General features: G+C 62.8%; 2 protein-coding genes across 5 annotated transcripts in view; one reads left to right on the top strand and one right to left on the bottom strand.

The window, feature by feature from the left end:
• Positions 1-3,312: 3,312 nt before the first annotated feature.
• On the top strand, positions 3,313-9,288 carry MFAP2 (microfibril associated protein 2). 2 transcript variants are annotated; one of them, XM_043573872.1, is made up of 9 exons: positions 3,313-3,414; positions 5,653-5,728; positions 6,679-6,798; positions 7,011-7,037; positions 7,135-7,215; positions 7,329-7,373; positions 8,181-8,268; positions 8,457-8,530; positions 8,772-9,288. In XM_043573872.1, exons 2-9 carry the CDS (start codon positions 5,692-5,694, stop codon positions 8,873-8,875), a joined length of 576 nt encoding a protein of 191 aa, XP_043429807.1. In that variant the 5' UTR covers positions 3,313-3,414; positions 5,653-5,691; the 3' UTR covers positions 8,876-9,288. The 2 variants fall into 2 exon arrangements, with proteins under 2 accessions (XP_043429807.1, XP_043429808.1); XM_043573873.1 differs by having other exon boundaries at positions 3,314-3,414; positions 6,709-6,798.
• A 1,138-nt stretch (positions 9,289-10,426) lies between these two features.
• Positions 10,427-18,346, bottom strand: part of CROCC (ciliary rootlet coiled-coil, rootletin) — a 44,906-nt gene continuing 36,986 nt past the window's right edge. The window contains exons 28-37 of one of the 3 annotated variants that reach the window (XM_043573868.1): positions 17,051-17,220; positions 16,813-16,933; positions 16,339-16,502; positions 14,839-15,054; positions 13,967-14,191; positions 13,443-13,592; positions 12,929-13,129; positions 12,594-12,725; positions 11,655-11,834; positions 10,427-10,948 (exon numbers count right to left, since the gene is read on the bottom strand). In XM_043573868.1, coding sequence (XP_043429803.1) covers positions 10,862-10,948; positions 11,655-11,834; positions 12,594-12,725; positions 12,929-13,129; positions 13,443-13,592; positions 13,967-14,191; positions 14,839-15,054; positions 16,339-16,502; positions 16,813-16,933; positions 17,051-17,220 — 1,646 coding nt within the window. In that variant the 3' untranslated portion in view covers positions 10,427-10,861. Of the gene's footprint in view, positions 11,835-12,593; positions 12,726-12,928; positions 13,130-13,442; positions 13,593-13,966; positions 14,192-14,838; positions 15,055-16,338; positions 16,503-16,812; positions 16,934-17,050; positions 17,221-18,346 lie in introns of all 3 variants that reach the window. The other 2 variants (XM_043573869.1, XM_043573870.1) reach the window with 2 other exon arrangements.

Raw genomic sequence — 18,346 nt, 5'->3', positions numbered from 1 at the left:
GTCCAGAGGTCACACAAGTTGCCGGAGGTGGGGCCAGATCGCCTTGACTCCAAGTACCCGCTTGCCACGCTCCTGTGCCAGCGCCGAGGGGGCATTTGACTGAGGCAGTTCCCTCCTATCCGCCCCCCTCCCCCCGCATCGTGGGCCGTGTTTGTGGTCCAGGCTCTGAGCCCACGTCTCCCAGCCCGAACCACGTGCACTGTCCCCCGGGGAAGGGTGGGTGCTTCTGACCTCATCCCATCAGTGGGACCCTGGCCAAGCCCCACTCTAGAGATGTAACTCGGTCATCCGAGTGCTGGGCAGAAGAGAGCGGGAAAGAAAGACTGCTTCCTGCCCTCCAGAAGCCCCCCGCTGACCTCATTCCTGGGAGTCCTGGTGCCATCCCTGGCCTGCCCTTACAGGAACCGAGTAAATGTTGAATCAAACTGAGCAGAAAGGATGTGGGGTGTGAAAAAGCAATTTTCTTTTTTTTTGGAGTAGAAATTTGTTTTTGTTTTTTTTTATTATTTTAATCTTTATTTTTGAGAGAGAGACAGAGTGAGAGCAGGGGAGGAACAGAGAGAGAGGGAGACACAGAATCCGAAGCAGGCTCCAGGCTCCCAGCTGTCAGCACAGAGCCTGACGCGGGGCTGGAACCCACAAACCGTGAGATCATGACCTGAGCCGAAGTCAGGCACTTAACCGACTGAGCCACCCAGGAGCCCCTATTTATTTTTTTTTAATTTACATCCGAGTTAGCATGAAAAAGCAATTTTTTTTTTAACGTTTATTTTTGAGACAGAGAGAGACAGAGCATGAACGGGGGGAGGGTCAGAGAGAGGGAGACACAGAATCTGAAACAGGCTCCAGGCTCTGAGCTGTTGGCACAGAGCCCAATGCGGGGCTCAAACTCATGGACCGCGAGATCATGACCTGAGCTGAAGTCGGCCGCTTAACCGACTGAGCCACCCAGGCGCCCCGAAAAAGCAATTTCTAACATGAGGTACATCCACAGACCTCCTGTACCGGGCACGGAGTCGTCAACCAGCAACAGTTCAGGGTGGTGGAGGCTGGAGGACCCGGGGAGAGGCTGGGTTCGAATCCCTCAACCGATTGGTTCACACATTTATTGGACAGTCATGTGCCAGGCACAGGTGCTACCACAGGGTACAAAAGAACTTGGCCTAGGGGTGCCTGGGTGGCTGTGTCACTTAAGCGTCCGACTTCGGCTCAGGTCATGATCTTGCAGTTCATGGGTTCTAGCCCCGTGTCGGGCTCTGTGCTGACAGCTCAGAGCCTGGAGCCTGCTTTCGATTCTGTGTGCCTCTCTCTCTCTGCCCCTCCTGTGCTTTCTCTCTCTCTCTCTCAAAAAAAAAAAAAATAATAATAATAATAAATAAATAATTAAAAAAAAAAAAGAACTTGGCCTCTGCACATGTACCTTGTAACCTGGTGTGAGAGGTGAACAGACAGAGCGAATCTTCAAGGTCACGAGAGAAGAGGACCCACACCCACTACCCGCTCCCCAAGTATCTGCCGCCTCTGCTTGGGTCCTTAGGGCCAGGGGAGTGGATAGAAGCAGCACGGAGAATCTGGGGGCCAGGACACGAGAGTGGCAAGCTCTGGGGCCTCTGTTTCCCCTTTTTGTCGAGTGTAGGGAACAGCATTTCTGCCAGGTGTTTCTGCCTCTCCTACCCTAGTGGGACTGTGCCTGGAGCAGGCAAGGGCTAAGGGAGGGCAGGGAGGGCTGTGCTGGCCCCCGGGGCCCACAGGGCTCCAGGTAGCAGAAGCCCCTGCTATTCGGTGATAGGCCCTGGAGAGGGGGTGGCAGATATTCATTCATTTGCCAAACCAGCACCGGGGAGCAAATGATGCATGAGACATATTGAGGTCCTAATAGGATTCAGAGTCCAAGGGCTAGGCGGTCGTGGGGTGCCTGACTGGGGGCAAGGAGACCCCCCACGTCCTCCCAGCCTGAGCCCCTGCCCCAGGTTCAGGCAGGGCTGAGGACTGCCCCAGAGGCAGGAACCCACCCCACCCCCACGCAGGCTCTCCCGGGAGAATTGAGTGCGCGTTCATTCATTCCGTTAATGTTTACCGAACAGCTGCTCTGAGCCTGGCGCTGTGCCTAATGAGCATCAACAGGGATGAGGGAAAACAGACTTTGTCGCCGTCTTGCTGTCTTCGTGTGGCGCACAAGCTCATGAGCTCATCCGGGAGAGGAGCAGGATTCACATGGTCACAGACATAGGGCAGCACGACAGCTGTGAGCGGTAGAGCAGAAAGTGCTCAGGGGCGGCGGGGAGAAAGCGAAGGCTCCCCTGAAGAAGGGAGGGTTTGCTCTATAACCGGGAGGAGGCAGACCTCACCAGGGTTCCAAGAGGAAGAAACGGCTTGAGCAAAGGTCCTGGAGCAGACAGAGGAAGGGGTTTAGTGAGAGATTACCAAAAGGCCATTGTGGCTGCACGGAACCAGGAGGCAGAGCCAGACGGAGGGGAAGGGTAGGGTCCTTGGGGGCCACAGGGGAATTCAGCCTTGATCCCAGGTACCATGGAAACCAGCAGAAGCTTTAAGTACAAGGGGGCCAGTGTCAGAGGTGGGTCTGGAAGGGCAGGCCCCACTTGGGAAAGCCTAGATTAGAGTTTATTACAGAGTCCAGGCAAGAGCTAATGGTGGCTTACCGCACAGCGCAGAGAGCGGCCCCAGGTGAAAAATACTTGTGAAGCAGGATTAGAGGCGGGTGCTGGACTGGACACAGGGGCTGAGAGCAAGAGAGGCAGCCTGAGTAATGGAAGGGTGCTGGGACTGCTCCCTAGACGGGAACCTCTAGGACAGCCAGGTCTGGGGGAGGGTCAGGGGTCATGAATTTGGACTTGGATCCTCGGAGACATGCATGGGGCCAGGCCTGGTAGCCTGTGGCCCGCGGTCTGCAATGCAGGTTATGGAAGCCAGCCCCCAGCCTGGAACTGGCTAAGAATACCCAGAAGGCAGAGCCAGAGAGGCAGGAGGGAAAGCAGCCCCGGAAGGCTGTCCTGGACGGTAGGAGAAGCCAGAGGGGAGAGCTGAGTCGCGGCGGGTGTATCGCCTTTAGGAGCCTCAGTTTCCTCCTCTGCGAAACGGGGTAACACGTCCTCCAAAACCCACCTCACACTAGACCCCAGCCCAGACGTGCCGAGGAGGCTGGAGAGGCGTCCTGCCCGCCAGAGGTCGGCGCAGACGTGAGGACGGCTCCTGGGGCGCCTCCCCCAGGGCCGCCCCCGGAGCGGGCTGGAGACCCGCACGCACGGCGGGCGGGCGGGGCTCGCGTTAGGACCCAGCGGCTCCGGGGCTGGAGGGCGGGCGCCGGCCCGTCGGGGGCCCGGAGGGGGGCTCAGAGCGGGCGCAGGGGCGGCTCCGCGGGCGGACTCGGAGCGGGCGGCGGAGTGACCCGGCCAGGTAGGCGCGGGCCTGGCGGCGGGAGCGGCAGGGCGGCGCTCGGGAGTGGGCGGAGGGGGTCCCGGGGGGGAGGCAGGGGTGTAGGGGTCTGCGGGCCCCCAGGCCTGGGGGCGGCTGCCCGAGTTCCCGACCCCGGGGCCGTCTGAGCAGATGCTACGAGGACACTTGGGGGGTTGGGGGTCGCTGGGAGGGGGGCCCGTTTGGGGGCGTCGGGGCCGGGGGGGGGGGGGGCTTCCGTTCGCCCCGGGAGGCTGGACTTTGGCGAGTGGGGTGGGGGCGTCGGCCGGAGCCGCCGGGCTAGAGCGGCGGAGAGAGAGACAAAGGGAGACCCGAGACCGGGAGGGCGTGGGGAGCCGCCGAGCAAGTTCCGTGGCTGATTGTTCCCAGCTGTGCGGCGGCGGCCACATCTGGTCCCCTCCGGCCGCACCGCACCGCGGCTGGCCTCCCCGCGGGGCAGTGTGGGGGCCGGGCTCTGAGTAGGCCCCGCTCATTCCCTCCTGCCCACGAACGCCTCGGGGTGGGGTCCCCAGCTGCGGAAGGGGCCAGAGGGGGGCCGCCTTCTAGGCAGGTCCTGGCCTCCCCCACACCCCAAAATCCGTAGTCTAGACAGCAGTGCTTGGAGATGTGGCCCCGGGGGGAGGATCCAGGACTCCCGCGCCCCTTGCCCTGGGGGCCCCTTGCCCCCAGTAAGCCTGGGCCTGGGTGCCAGACCTTCCAGGGGAGGAAACGACCCCACGCAGGAGGCTGTGAGGCCTAGGAGGGGCTTTGGGGACAGACAGCCCCCACCCCACCTCTTAAGGCCTCTTAGGCCCCAACTCAGGGCCTCCTTCTGAGTGGTGACAGCTCCAACTGGCCTGGCTGCCACTAGCCCCGTGGGGACAAGGAGGGGATGATGAGGCCTTGCGGCGAGTTACAGGGAAAGAGCTCCAGGTCTTTGGGTCCCTCCTACTGAGAGAGGGCCAAGGGATTTCGGGATAGGAACACCGGGAGCCCGCGGTCCCCTGCCTCTGGGGCAGCCTGAGTGGCGGGTCTCTTCTCCTCCACCCCACCCCACCCCCAGCTCAGTAAGGAAGGGAGATGGAAAATGTATGAGCCGGGCAGGGGGTCCCGGAAGGTTCTGGATTGGGCGCGAAGAGGGACAGATGCCCGTGCGTCCTTCCTCTCTCCTTAGATGCCCTGTGGCAGTTAGGTCTCCAGTTAGCCGTCTGGAAGACGTCCCTTTGTGTGGTGGGAGGGGCCTTCCTGGATGGGTGAGCCCATGGACTCTCTCCCAGCGCTCCAGGCGCTCCAGGCGGAAGGCTGATGCCTGCCCCCCCACTGAGCTGGGACCTGTAGACCCTGCCAAGCCCACTGTGTGGCCAAAGGCTGGAGTTCTTGAACCTCCAGAGCCTGGTGAAAGCTGTGGACCACTGCCCTCTCCCCCCAGAATTGCACACACAACACTTGTCATAAGTGTTCAGGGGTTCAGAGCCTCTGGGCTGGGTGACATCACTGTCCCCTCCAGCTCTGCCCTTCTAGGATCCAGAGAATCTCTCCTCAGACTCCACCCTGAGCGTTTCCTGCTGCTGCAAATAGACCTTAGTCTCGTGAGTCTGTGGTGAAGACAGCCAGGTCTTAGGAGGCCTGGAGGCCTGGCAGGAGAGGAATCTTCTGGGGGTGGGAGCCCTGCCCGGGCCTGGCTGCCCTTCGGCCCCTGGGGCCCATGCATGCATGTGGTTCCCCGCAGAGCAAGACACTCGGGGCCCAGGGGCTAATTGGGAACAGGTGGTGGGGTTGGCAGACGCTGCAGAGTCGGGGCTATGATGGTGGCCGAGAGGGGCTGGGGTCCTGAGGATGGGCCTGGGGTCAAGGGTTTCCATGATCAGTGCACCAGGCACCGGGAGGTGCTGAATCGGAAGCGGGCACGGCTGCGGGCCAGGAGAGCAGAGTCAGAGCTAGCGGGGGGCTAGAAACGTGCCCTCGGTGAGAAGGGCGGGGTGGGTTCTGTCCGCTTGTAAGATCAACTCTGGAGCGAGGTTGGGGGCCTTGTGACTTGGGACCTGAACACCCAGTGGGCCCTCGGGGACAGCCGATGTAGACCCCGCCCCCGCTCCGCCCTACTCCCCGGCACTCCCTATGCCTGGCTTCTGTTCCCAGCACCCCCTCCTTCACCGGGCTAGATGCAGGGGAGCAGAGGTGGGCTCCACAGTCCTGGGTGAGTGGGTCCAAGCTACAGCCCGCCCCCCCCACCCCCTCCAGCTGTCCTGACACCAGCCCAGACTGCCTCGCCGCGTAGCCATGAGAGCTGCCTACCTCTTCCTGCTGTTCCTGCCTGGTAAGTGGCTCCTGGGGTTGGGGGCTCCCCTTGTGTGGCTGGGGGTTGGGAGCTGGCAGTGAGCCTTTATTGTGCCCTGTGGCCTGAACTCAACTCCCCGGTCCCGGGACCTCCCGGACCACAGACTGTACTTGGCCAACCCCTCCCAGAGCATGAGCCTCCCCAGCCCTCACCCCAACCCTCCACAGCAGCAGCCAGGCAGGGAGGCCTTCCAGGAGGAAGCCGATGTGTAGGAGGGGGAGGCACCCAAGGCAGGGAGTCTGCAGGTCTGGGTTCTAGACCCATTTGGGACCCAACCCCAACCCCCTCTCCATCCCCACTCCCCCGCCATGCAATCTTGACTTTGGAGTGATCCCTATTGGCGAAATGAGGAGTTATCCATAGGGATCAAAGGCCCTGCCATAGCTAACATTTATTCATTTAACAGATACGGAGTTCCTACCATGTGCCACGCACTGGGCTAGACCCTGGGGTACAATGATGACCTGGGCAGACATACTCCTGCCTTCTTGGTGCTGCCCGTCTAGAGAAGGGAGGCTGCTATATCAAGTAGGCGTGATAAATGCCAGCGTGTTGAGCATGGGGATGGAAATAAACAGAGGAACTGGATGGAGAGGGTGGGTAGGCCGGGGACGGCCTTTTGGCAGAACTGAATTTTTAGCTGAGATCTGAAGGAGGAGAAGTTAACCAGGATCGCAGGCCTAGGGAAAGTCGAGTGCAAAGGCCCTGGGGCAGACAGGAGTGTGCTGAGTTCCAGGAACAGCCAGGAGGCTAGCAGGGGAAGACAGGCCAGAAAAGGTCCGTGAGGTGCCCAGGAGCCGGCTCTGTAAGGGCCTCTGTAAGGGTCGAGGAAGGAGTTTGGATCCCTTGGGTTGTAGGATCTTAGGGTCTTGCCGGCCTGCCCTTGGGACCTCTACCTGTCCTCCCAGAAGTGCTGTCCTTCCCTGCAGGGCACCCCCTCATGCTTTGCTTCTTCACAGCGGGCCTGCTGGCTCAGGGCCAATATGACCTAGACTCTCTGTCTCCGTTCCCGGAACACGTCCAGTACACCCACTACAGTGACCAGATAGGTAAGGGACTTGCCCCCCGCCCAGCCCTCCCCACACCCGGCCACATCATCAAGGCCTGGCTCCCAGGTGTGCACGATGCAGCTGGGGACCAGGTGGGGAAGGGTGGTGGGAGTCATAGGGGGTGGTCCTGGGTGTAGCCGTGACCCCCTGTGCCCCCCGAGACTGGGAGCTCGCCTGACCCCCGGCAACCTCGCATTCGTCTTTGTTCTTAGACCAACCGGACTACTATGATTATCAAGGTAAAGGGCTGGGGTGGGGCAGGCGGCGGGGGCGGGCAGCTGAGCGCTGAGGTGGAGAGATGGAGTGGACCCCCTTGTCGCCTGCCGCCCCACTCAGAGGTGACTCCTCGGCCCCCTGCGGAGCAGTTCCAGTCCCAGCAGCAAGTCCAGCAGGAAGTCGTCCTGGCCCCCACCCCAGGTAGGCTGCCGGCTCCTGTCAACCCTGGGAGCGGCGGGTCAGTGCCGGGGCGGGGCTGGTGCCCTGAATGGACCCCTCTCAGTGATGTCTGCCTGCTCCTCTCCTGACACCAGCACCAGGAAATGCGGAGACAGAGCCCACGGAGCCTGGGCCTCTGGGTAAGAGCTTCCTGACAGCTGGAGAAACAGAGGCACGGCCTCAGCAGCGGGGGTAGAGCTGATTGCAGCGCTGATGGGACAGAGACGGACAAGCCTTTTGCTTTTGCCGGGCCGATGGCAGGGTCGGGGGCTTGCAGACAGGCCAGTGCTTTAGGCAACCGCAGGGCCCCCCGGGAAGCTCTGGGAGATGCCCCCCTTGCCCCCCCCCCCCCCGCAGTTGGTCGCAGCCTCAGGAAGGGCCCTCCACCCCCAGACACTGGGAAGAGGGAGGGAGCGTGCTGGGGCCTTCCTGCCTGCCTGCCAGCCAGCAGAGTGGGTGGTGCTCGTGGCCAGCGAGGCAGAGAGGGGACCAGAAGCCCAGGCCAGCTGAGCCCGCCCCCGTGCCGCCCCCACCGAGAGCCGGAGACGGCCAGACTGTGCAGGCTGCTCTCGCTCCCGTGAGCTCAGTGTCCGCGTGTGCTCCTCTGAGCCCGGCCCAGTTGGTTGGTGTGGACTTGGGTGACCGTTGTGTGTGGGTGCGGTTGTGTTTGAGCTTATGCCCGTTCAGGTACGTGCTTCCAAGCGTGGTTGCAAACTTGCGCGTGTATGCATATGTTGTATAAAATCGGGCAGCCCTGGGAGCCCCAGCGATGCTGTCTGCGCTGTGTGTGTGTGCGTGCGTGTGTGTGTGTGTGTGTGTGCCTGCGCTGTGCCAGAGGGTGCAGGGCGGACCTAGACCCCGCGATGAGAGCCAGTCTCGGTGGGCATCGTTGGGGGCTACGCTACGCCCAAGCCGCGGCCCCTAGCCTGATCCTGCCCGTCACCCAGACTGCCGCGAGGAACAGTACCCGTGCACCCGCCTCTACTCCATCCACAAGCCCTGCAAACAGTGTCTCAATGAGGTCTGCTTCTATAGGTGAGCACAGGCGGGGTTTGGGGGGCAGGGCAGGCAGCCACAGTGCCCCCCGCCCGAGGTGGGACTGTAGGGGAGCATGAGCCCTGAATTGAACTCCACTCGGGTGAGCCCAGGCCTAGGGGCGGGGATGCGTGGGGCCCCCCTGGCGGGGTCGGGGGTGACCCCACCGTCCCGGCTCCACCCCCCAGCCTCCGCCGCGTGTACGTGGTCAACAAGGAGATCTGTGTCCGCACGGTGTGTGCCCACGAGGAGCTCCTCCGAGGTAGGGAGGCCTGCACCCCCACACCTTCCCCCTCCCCACACCCACTCGCCGCCCTTCTTCCGGTCCGTCCACCTGGTGTTTATTAAACCCGTGTTCCGCACCACGGCCACTTCCAGGGGGCTCCTGAACTCCCTCCCGGCTGCTTCTCCTCAGAACATTCCCTGTCCCGGGATCGGGAAGGGGCCGATGGTTTCCCATGACCAGCCTCTCCCTGACCCCGACTCCTTGCCCCCCGCAACAGCTGACCTGTGTCGGGACAAGTTCTCCAAATGTGGCGTGATGGCCAGCAGTGGCCTGTGCCAGTCCGTGGCGGCCTCCTGTGCGAGGAGCTGTGGGGGCTGCTAGGGCGGAGCCAGCACCCCAAGCCCTGGGCCTTCCTCAGATCCGGGGCCCTCGGGCCCTGCCTCACCTGGTGCTTTTCTCCCCAGCCTGACATTCCTTTTATCCTGTAAAAAGTTAGTGGACTGTGGCCCTGGGGGTTTGTCTCAGGCCCCTCCCCCAGCCTGTGGCCACCCCTGGGGCACAATGGGGGCTCCCCACAGCCCAGTTTTCGCCCCCAGAGGAGGGGCATCCCAGGCCTCTCGGTGGGACCTGGGCCTCTGATGTGCCTTCTCAGTCCCTCGAGGACAGTCCCCCTGCCCACCAGCCCCTTTGAGGTAGGCTGTGCCCCTCACCCCAGCCGGTCTGCTTGGACTTCCTACAGCTCCCGGGCATAGACCACCTTTGTTTTATACAAAATTAAAATTGTTTTTACAAAAGCTTTAGTCATTTCTCAGTTGGGAGCACAGAGCGGGTGGCCAGGTGTCTCTGACACTGCCTGTCCTCATTGAGAGGCTGCCTGGCCCCTTGGGGAGAAGGGACCGTTCAGGTGACCTGTGGCCTTGCCTCTGCGGTCCCAGTCCTGCCTCTTCACCCACCAGCTTCAGCTGACCCCCCCGCCCCAGAAAGGTGGATCATGACCACTGCCCCCTCCAGGTCCTGCGTCGGCGGTGGGGGGGGGGGGGCACTGCAGAGGGCTGCGTTGGAAATAGAAGGTTCAGGGATACAACTTTCTCATTGGGCTGCTCAGTGAGGGCGTGAGTGCCCTGTCATCAGAGGCATGCAGGCCAAGACGGGAGGCCACCCATGTGGAGGCGCAGAGGTGTTTATAGGGTATAAAGCAGGTCATGGGAGGTGGGCTCTGAGATCCGCCTTTGGGGGGAGGGCTGCGAGTTCGGGGGGGCAGAAATAGAGGCCCAGGCTCCACGTGAGCGATCAGCACGCAGTCCCGTTTGCCTTCCAGACAGGCCCATGTGGCGGGCACAGGTAATATCGCCACCTTACGGACAGGGTCATTAAGTGACCCACCAAGGAGCCACAGCTAGAAGTGGCAGGGCGGGGGGACACCACCCGACCCCATCAGACTCCAAGGAGACGAGTACTTTCTCCTCGGAGACCCTGAGCACCTGCCACGTGTGCCTCCTCATAACCACCCTGTGAGGCACGTTCCCAGTTTACAGATGAGCAAACCAAGGCTCTGAGAGGTCACGCAGCTTTGCTAGGCTCACTCAGCGGAGCCAGGGCAAGACCCACGTTCACTCCCAGGCCCGCACACTGCCTGAGAGGCCTGCCACGGTGCAGAGGGTGGGCCCAGTCCTGACGAGGGGCCAGAGAAAGGGGCCAGAACGCTGTGGCTGGAAAGAGCCGGGCTGTGCAGTTTGGGCCTCAGCAGCCCCGTCTGTTACATGGGATGGGTGGTGCGGGACCCTGGAGACCTCCCCACGCCAGCATCCTTTGAGGCCGGAAAGTTCCACGGGCCTTTCCAAAGACCCTATCTCCCCCTGCACCCCTGCCCCAGGCCCCCTGTGTCTCCCCACCCATCTCTCGAGTGGAGGAAGGCACACTGAAGTAAGGGGACACATCTGTACACACCATTTTTAGAAAACGGGGTCTTTGTGTTACAAAAAAACAACAGTTCTGAACAATTAACATTGTAAAAAGGTATAAAAATACAGGGACTCTGAGGAATTTCCTGACACTCTGAACTAAGGCGGAGAGATCTCTGGGAAGCCAGGGGAGGGTCTGGGTCTCTGACTCCCAGGCACCCCTCCTCTTTCCCATGAGCCCACGCTCTAGGGCCAGCCAGGGGCAAGGGGGTCTCCCCGACCCCCTGGCTTTGGCTCAGACACTCAGGTGACCTGGATGCTCATCCCAGGGGTGGGGACTGGACTGAGGTGGGGCCCCGGATGCCGCTAAGAAGCTGCCACCAGAGTCCCTGGCGTCCAGCACGGCCACCTGGCTCCTCCCTACCCTGAGCCGAGCTCTGGGCCAGGGGGCCACCCAGGAAGGGGCTCATTCCCCTGGGGGGCCGGAGGTTTGGGGGAAGGATGCTGAGCTCCTCCGGAGCTCCTGCTGCAACTGTCCCTTCAGTGTGGACACCTGGGAAGAGAGAAAGTAGGGCCAGCCTGGTCCCCAGCCTGATGCCAGAGAAAGGGGCATGTGGCTGCAGCTGGGACCCCAGAAGGGACCCAATCTGCCCGCTTCAGGAAAAAATGGGTCTCATTAAACACCAGGGTGCTTCCTACCCCTTCCGTCCCGACCCACGTGGCAGCTGCTGACTGCTCCTTGGCATCTTGTCAGGAGCCACCCGTCCCCACTCTCATCACTTAGGCAGGCCTGACACCAGCCCCACCAGGGGTGCCCGTGACCCAGGCCTGGCCCTACCCAAGCAGCCTTGTCCTGCACACGTCAGGTCAGGGATGGCTGGGAAGGAGTCAGGGACTAAGGCCAGGAACGGTCATCCCTGGGACTTCTGCTGTTGCTCTAAGGAAAAAGGCCCCCTCTCTCCTCTGGGATGGTAGCTTGTCGGGATAGCCTAGGCTGGGGCTGCTGAGGCCACCTGTGCCACCCAGGAGACAACAATGAGGACAGTAGAGCCACAGCACGGGGACGGAGTTCCAGTGACATCACTTGAGCCCGTGTCCAGCCATGACGGAGACCAGCACAGATCCCCTGGACCACTTCGGTCCTAGGTGCCGCCGACTGCTCACACCCGAGGTCACAGCCAGCCCTCTCCCGCTCCTCCCCCCGAGGGCGCTTCTGCAATATCCTGGGGCAGGGCCAGAACCCGGCCAGGCCTGAGCACCTGCTCTTCCAAACCGCGCACGCGCTGCCGGTGGGCCCGCTCCCGAGCCTCCAGGGTGCGCTCTGTCTGCACCTGGGCACTGCGCAGGCGCTCCACCTCCCGCTCTACCTCCCGCTGCTGCTGCTCCGCGGCCTCCAGCCGGGCTGGGCTCTGGTCCTGCTCCAGTGCCACCACCTGGGCCTGCGGGAAGAGCAGCAAGTCAGGGGTGTGACCCTGTGGGGGGGGGGGGGGGGGGGGGGAGAGGGGGGCGGGGCGGGCAGTCCCAGGAATGGGAGCCTAGAAGGCCCCTCAGGACAGTGCAGGCGGGGGGAGCAAAAGAGATCCTGGTTTGTCCCCCATGTTCCTGGCCCCCCGGGTCTGCGAATCCGGGGTCAGGGTACCTAGTGACCCCGCTGACAGGCGTGCACATGCGCACACCGTGCACACACGCGCAGATGTAGTCAAACGTGGACACGCCCACATTCCTACCGGCCCCAAAGCAAGCACGGAAGTACTTAGCCCTTGGTCACAGGGACGCGTGCCTACGAGCAAAGCTCCAATACTCCTACATCTACAGACAGGAAGACTTCGGTACAGGAAGATACACACACACCTGGAACACGTTCCTGACACGCAGACTTGTCACATCTGTGTGCCAGAGTCACGTTACATGCAGAACACTCCCATGCACGCTCACGCCTCCATGTTCCACAACACGCAAACACACAGGCTCACACGCTAACCGGCATCTCTCCTCTCCACTCTGGGGAGGACCCCTCCCTCTAGGACCTTGCTCTGGGCTGTGCCCTGCAAGAGTCTGGGCTCGTGGGCTATGGAGGTTGAGGACCCTGGGCTGGCTGAGCCATCAGCAGCTCCTGGGACGGTCTGGCACTCAGGCCTGGGGCAGGGGTGGGGCCCGGGGCCAGGGCTAGGGAGAGAGGGGGTGGCCAGGGGCTGGACCTCCAGCAGCTGGATCTGCCTCTGGGCCTCAGCCAGCTCCAGCTCGGCCCCCGTGAGCGTGCGGTCCAGGCGGCCCTTCTCGGCGCTCAGCCGCACCGTGTCCTCATGGCTGCGAAGCTTCTCGCGCTCCACCTAGGCCGGGAGAGGAGGAGGGGGTTAAGGCACCCGGGGGAAGGGGTGGGGGGAGCTCCAGTGAAGAGGGAGGGGCGCAGAGAGGGGTGTTAGGTTAGAGGCAGCAGGAGCAGGGGCCGGAGGGCACCTGAGGCCCCCGGCCCTGGGGACGTAAGGCCAAGACCCCGAGGAAGTGGGGGGACAGCGCCGGCGGCTCAGCCCACCTTGTCCAGCATCCTCTTGAGGGCCACCCGGTCCTTCTCCAGCCGCAGCGCTGACCGCTCCACCTCCCGCTTCTCGGCCTCCAGCTGAGCGAGGGCTCGCTGCAGGCCGTCCAGGCGCTCCTGGAGCAGCCGCCGCTCCTCCTGCAGCTTCTGGACCGCGTGCAGGGCCGCTGCCTCCCCCTCCTGTCGCTGCCGCAGCACCTGCAGAAGCCGGCAGGCCCCTAATGCCTCCGGGCCTCGGTGCGTGTGCCTCTGAAGCTTGGGGATGGTGAGGCCAGCCTTGGCCCCGCAGGGGGGGTGGTGAGGCCCCCATCAGAGAACTATCACCTGAGGCCACGCTGTTCTCTGAGCCTCAGCTTCTCCATCTGCGTAATGGGGGCGCGGGTTGAATGAACCACGCTTCCTCACGGGAGGCTGGGCCCGGGTTCGGGATGAGGTGGGGACACGGAAGGTCCCGCAGCATCCTGAGGGCCTCGGCGTCCCGGGGACAGAAGGGGCCCATCGTGGCCCTCACCTCCTGAAGCTGTTGCAGCTGGCCCTCTGCCTCTGCCCGCTGCACCTCCAGGTCCGCCAGCTCGCCTCGCATCGTCTGCACCTGCTCACTCAGGGAGCTGCTCTGCTTCCGGGCCTCCGACAACGCCTGCCGAGCGGCCTCCAGCCGTTCCTGGGGGGCAGGGGCGTTTGATGCCAGGATGGAGCAAAGGCTCCCCTCTGTACCTCTGGGTCAGGGTTACAACCCACAAAACAGCCCCAAAATCTTATCTGGAGGGCGAGGCAGACAGCAGGCCTGGCCCACTGACCTGCATGACCCCGTATCTGGGTCCCTCAAGCCTATACCAGTAGGTGAATTCGTATTGCCCCCGCCCACCCCAAGCCCCCTCCTATTGGCCAATGCTCCTACTGGGCCCACCCACCTCAGAGCGCTCATGGACTGGCTCCCTAGGGTTCCCAACTGACTGTCCTCCAAGGGCCCCTCCAAGTCTGCCCTTGTTGGCTCTCACTGGGGCCACCCCCAGCCAGGCCCTGGAACCCCCGTACTTGGAGAACTTGGCGGTCATGTTCACAAGCGGTCAGGGCCTTCTGCAGGTGCAGATTCTTGTCCTGGGTGCTGGTAAGGTTGGCGCTACTCTGGGCCAGTGCTTCTGACAGGCCCTGCGCCTTGTCCCGCAAGGCCCCCTCGTTCTCTTCCATCTTGGCCAGGGCCCCGTTCAGCCGCTCCACTGTCAGCTGCAGAGTCCCCGCCTTCACCTCACTGTCTGCCACCTGGCAGGAGGGCAGACAGGACAGTGAAGTGGCTCTGCTCTCACCCTGGCCTCCAGCAGGAACGGTGAACCCAAGCCAAGCTCCTCCCACCCCTGCCTAGGCCTTCATCATCGACCCTCATTGTTCCCATGCGCTCCCACTGGCTCAACCCACTGCAGCCTAGGCTCCGTCCCACTGCTGGTTTTAACTACCCTCACCCGGAGTGCCACAAACCCGGATGTCCCAGACCCCAGGGTCTCCTCCCCTGCCAGGGAGGAGAAAAGGTAACCACCACAATCCAGAAATGTTCTGTGTTCTTGACTTTGGTGGGTGCCCTTGGAGGACTAGCAGAGTAACTGAACGTTCTAGTTAGAGCTGAGCTTCCTGGCAGCCAAGGCAAAAAAGGGACATGAGTGAAACCTACATCTCTAACTCGTCCCACATGTTTCCTAGGAATGAAGATTCTGGTGTCAAAGAGTCCTAAATTCTAATTTCGGCTGTGTCTCTTATTAGCTATGTGATCTTGGGTGATGGTAGCCCCTCTCTGTCTGTCCACGAAATGAGGATGATGCTTGCCTCGGCGTTGTTGGGAGTATTACGTAGTCCCCGTAAAGCACCCGGCCCTGAGCGTGCAGATGAGAAACCCGCAAAGGGTAATGGGGACCCACCTGTCTCTGCAGGGAGTCCACCCGATCCTGGAGGGCCTGGGCCTGGGCCTCACGGTCACTGAGGCCCAGGCGGCTGCGCTGCAGTTCCCCCTCGAGTGAGCGCCGCTGCAGCTCAAGCTTGATGGTGCGGCTCTCAGAGGCATCCAACACCTCCTTCAGACGCCGCTTGTCACTCTCCAGCTTCACCTCATTGGCCTTCATCTTGCTGATCTTCTCCTGCGGGTGAGGGAGGGGTCAGGCCCCAGCCGCCCAGCCACCCCCGACCCCGCGCCTCCCACACCCCGTCAGGACCCTCAGGAGAAAGTGGGGAGCAGCCTTGAAGTGGCTGGCCCAACCCCTCACTGCGTGACCTGGGGCCAGCCTGTGACCCTTGCGAGGCCCTCCACCTCCCCACATGTTCACAGGATGGGTTGGCCTGAGGATCCCAGAGCGCTTTCTGGATCTGGCTGATCTGGCCTTTCTAACAGGCTCTGTGATCCAGGATTCTCCCTTCCTGCTCTGTGGCCCGACCGCACATCTGTGCAGTGGGGAGACTGCACGGGCCCAGGGGTACCACGAAGTGTTCGCAGAGCCCCGGGGTGGGAAGGGAGGGTGAAAAGGCAGATTCCAGGGCTTCCCTGTTCTGCTGCATCACTCCCCAGAGCCAGGCCCAGAAGCTGCATTGTGTGATCTGAGCTGAGTCAGGTAGGAGCCTTGGGCCCCCCTGCTTTTAGGGCATGATGTTCCTCCCTCCCCCACATGGGGTCAGACAGTAAAAAGAGGCTTGAGGAGTAGGGAGTGAACAGGAAGACAGACTGAACCCCCCCCCCCAAGCCCGGCCCCCTGCCGCCGTGCTCAGAGCCCCAACTCTGCCATGTCTGGGCCCGGCAGCCCCACTCTGGCCCCTGCCCAGCTTTGTTCCTGGCCTCCTCCCGCGGCCCCTGCGGCTGGGCCGGAGGCCAGAGCTGGAACCACAGACATAACAATCCAGCTCGAACTTGACCTGGAGCCAGAGACAGGGGGGTGGGCTGTGGGGGCAACGATGGAGGGCCGGGGAGGAAGGGGGAAGGAGTGAGGGGACCTTTGGCATGAGAAGGGCTCAAGGCTTCGGTGGCCTGGACTGTCGCCCCCAGGGCCAGGGTGTCCTGGACCGGGCGCACGCATCCGCGTGTGCACACACACACACACACACACGACACGTGTACACAGATGTCCCCCAAACACATACAAAAACCCCAGAACACCACTCATGTGGCTATACAGAGACAAAGGAAACCGACGTCCCCTGAACACCATAGGTTAAGTGCATTCACGGGGCGCCTGGGTGGCTCAGCCAGTTCGGCATCCAACTCTTGATTCCGGCTCAGGCCATGATCTCACAGTTTGAGGGATCAGGCCCCGCATCGGGCTCTGCGCTGACAGTGAGGACCCCACTTGTGATTCTCTTCCTCCCTCTCTCTTTGCCCCTCCCCTGCTCGTGCTCGCTCTCAAAACCAAATAAACTTAAAAGCTCCCGTCTACCTGGCTGGCCCGGAGCTCACTCTCGGTGGCCTGCAGGCTCCTCTCCAGGGCGGCCACCTGGTCCAGGGCGGCCCGGCGCTCCCGCTCGCTGCGCCGCACATTCTCCTCCTGCAGCACCAGCTCTGCCTGGGCCCCGCTCAGCCGCCCGTCCACGCGGCGTCGGGCTGCAGCACCCCAGCCCCGTCAGGCCTGGCCGGGCGCACCCCGAGACCCGAACCTGGCCACCAGATGCCCGGCCTGCCCTCCGCCCGCCACAGGGCCTGCCTCTCCGAGTCCTTGAGGGTCTGCCGGTCTGCACACGTGGAGTGGAGCTGACCAGGGAGGGACCCCCAGAGGAGACGGCCCCCCATTCAGGTCACGGTGGGCAGGGCAGGGACGGAGGAGCCGCTCAGGCCAATCCCACACGTCCCACCTCAGCGGCTAAGAGCACAGAGAGCAGGGAGCCGGGGGGGGGGGGGGGGGGGTCAAACTCACCTTCTGCACCGTCGGCCACAGCCTTCTGCAGCTGCCTCGCCCGTGAGGTGGCACTGTCCCTCTCAGCCTCCATCTCAGCCAGCTGTCGACTCAGGACACCGGTCTGGGCCTGAAGCTCATCCTGCGGCCCCGACGTGGGGCGGGGGAGGAAGGGAAGACCCCTGTTCTGACACCTGCAGCCCCTCGCAGGGCCCTCAGCCACCCGGTTCCCTACCCAGCGGCTCACACCCAGCCTCACCCGCTGTCTCTGGGCACTCCGCAGCTCCTGCAGGAACTCCCGGAGGGCCCCCCGTACCGCCTCCGGGTCCAGGTCTGGGGATGCCGGGGAGGTGGCAGGTCCTGGGGATGGTGGCTCGGACCCAGGGCTGCGTTCCAAGGGGCTGGGGCTGCTGAGCCCTTCGCCGCTTCCTGCGGGAGGCGGCACGCTTAGGGCTGCGGGAACCCGAGCCTCTCGGGCCTGGGTGGTGCCTGCGGGCTGCTCGCACACCTCCCCCCCCCCCCACCCCGAGCCGCACCCAGCAGCTTGCAGGAGCTTCCCACCACACGCTGGCCCTCACCTTCTTGCTTAACCCTTCCCTGGTCCCAGGCCCCTCAGAGTAAGCCCAACTTCCCTGCCGTCGTGCAGAGGCCCCGTTGCTCACCCTAGCACAGCCCTCTCACCTTTTACAAGCCGTCCATTCCACATGACCCTCGGCTCCCAAGTTCTAGAACATTCCCTCTTCCGGGACCAGGGCCTTCGTGCATGCTGTCCCCTTCTCCCCCCAACGGCCTCTCTTTGCCTGGCCCATTCCATTAGATCTGCTCCCCAGACGTGTCCCTGATCCCAGGCTGGGTCATGAGGCTCCAAGGTCTGCCTCCCCGCCAAGACCAGGGGCACTGTGAGGGCTGCACACCCAGGGCCCAGTCCAAGGGTGGTTGTTCCACCGCCTCAACATCTCCCTGCTTCCTATCTGCCAGGCACTGACGGCCTATCCCAACTTCACGATAATTCTCTGAGGAGTAAGAACCTTCACAGGCTGGACGCGCTCAAAGCAGTTAAGCGATCTGCTTGGTCTCCAAGCTGGGAAGATCCCGCAATGGGATTTAGAACCAGGTAGCCCTACCTCCAGAAAGAGAAATGAACTCTGTCTGCTTGAAGAGGCCAGAGGGGCGCACAGAGACAGGGCGCCACCTGGAGGTCAGCATCGGAACCACAGGGCAGAGCGTCAACCTGCCCATAGCTTCCTCCTGCCTTCGCAAGTGACACCTAAGCTGCCCAACGGCTCTGTCAACAGCCACAGGACCTGGAGCAGGATGTCTACCCACTGCCCCCAAGGGCCCCTCCCACAGAGTGGCCTGCAAGGATTACTCAGGCGTGTCCTTTGTCCTCACGTCCTCACCTCCCACTCGTCTGTACCTGTTCACTGCCCCGTGCCTGCTGTCCCCTCGGTGTTGACAGGGGAACTGCCAGTCAGGACCTTCCACTTGTCCCTTGTCCTCAGAGTCTCCTCTCCCACCCATCCTTCCCCCACCTACCACCTCCTCACCGGGGCTC

Source organism: Prionailurus bengalensis, chromosome C1 (genome assembly GCF_016509475.1).
Source record: "Prionailurus bengalensis isolate Pbe53 chromosome C1, Fcat_Pben_1.1_paternal_pri, whole genome shotgun sequence".
NCBI classification, from domain to species: Eukaryota; Metazoa; Chordata; class Mammalia; order Carnivora; family Felidae; genus Prionailurus; species Prionailurus bengalensis.
Note: the sequence above shows the minus strand (reverse complement) of the source record. Positions and strands in the feature narration are given on the sequence as shown.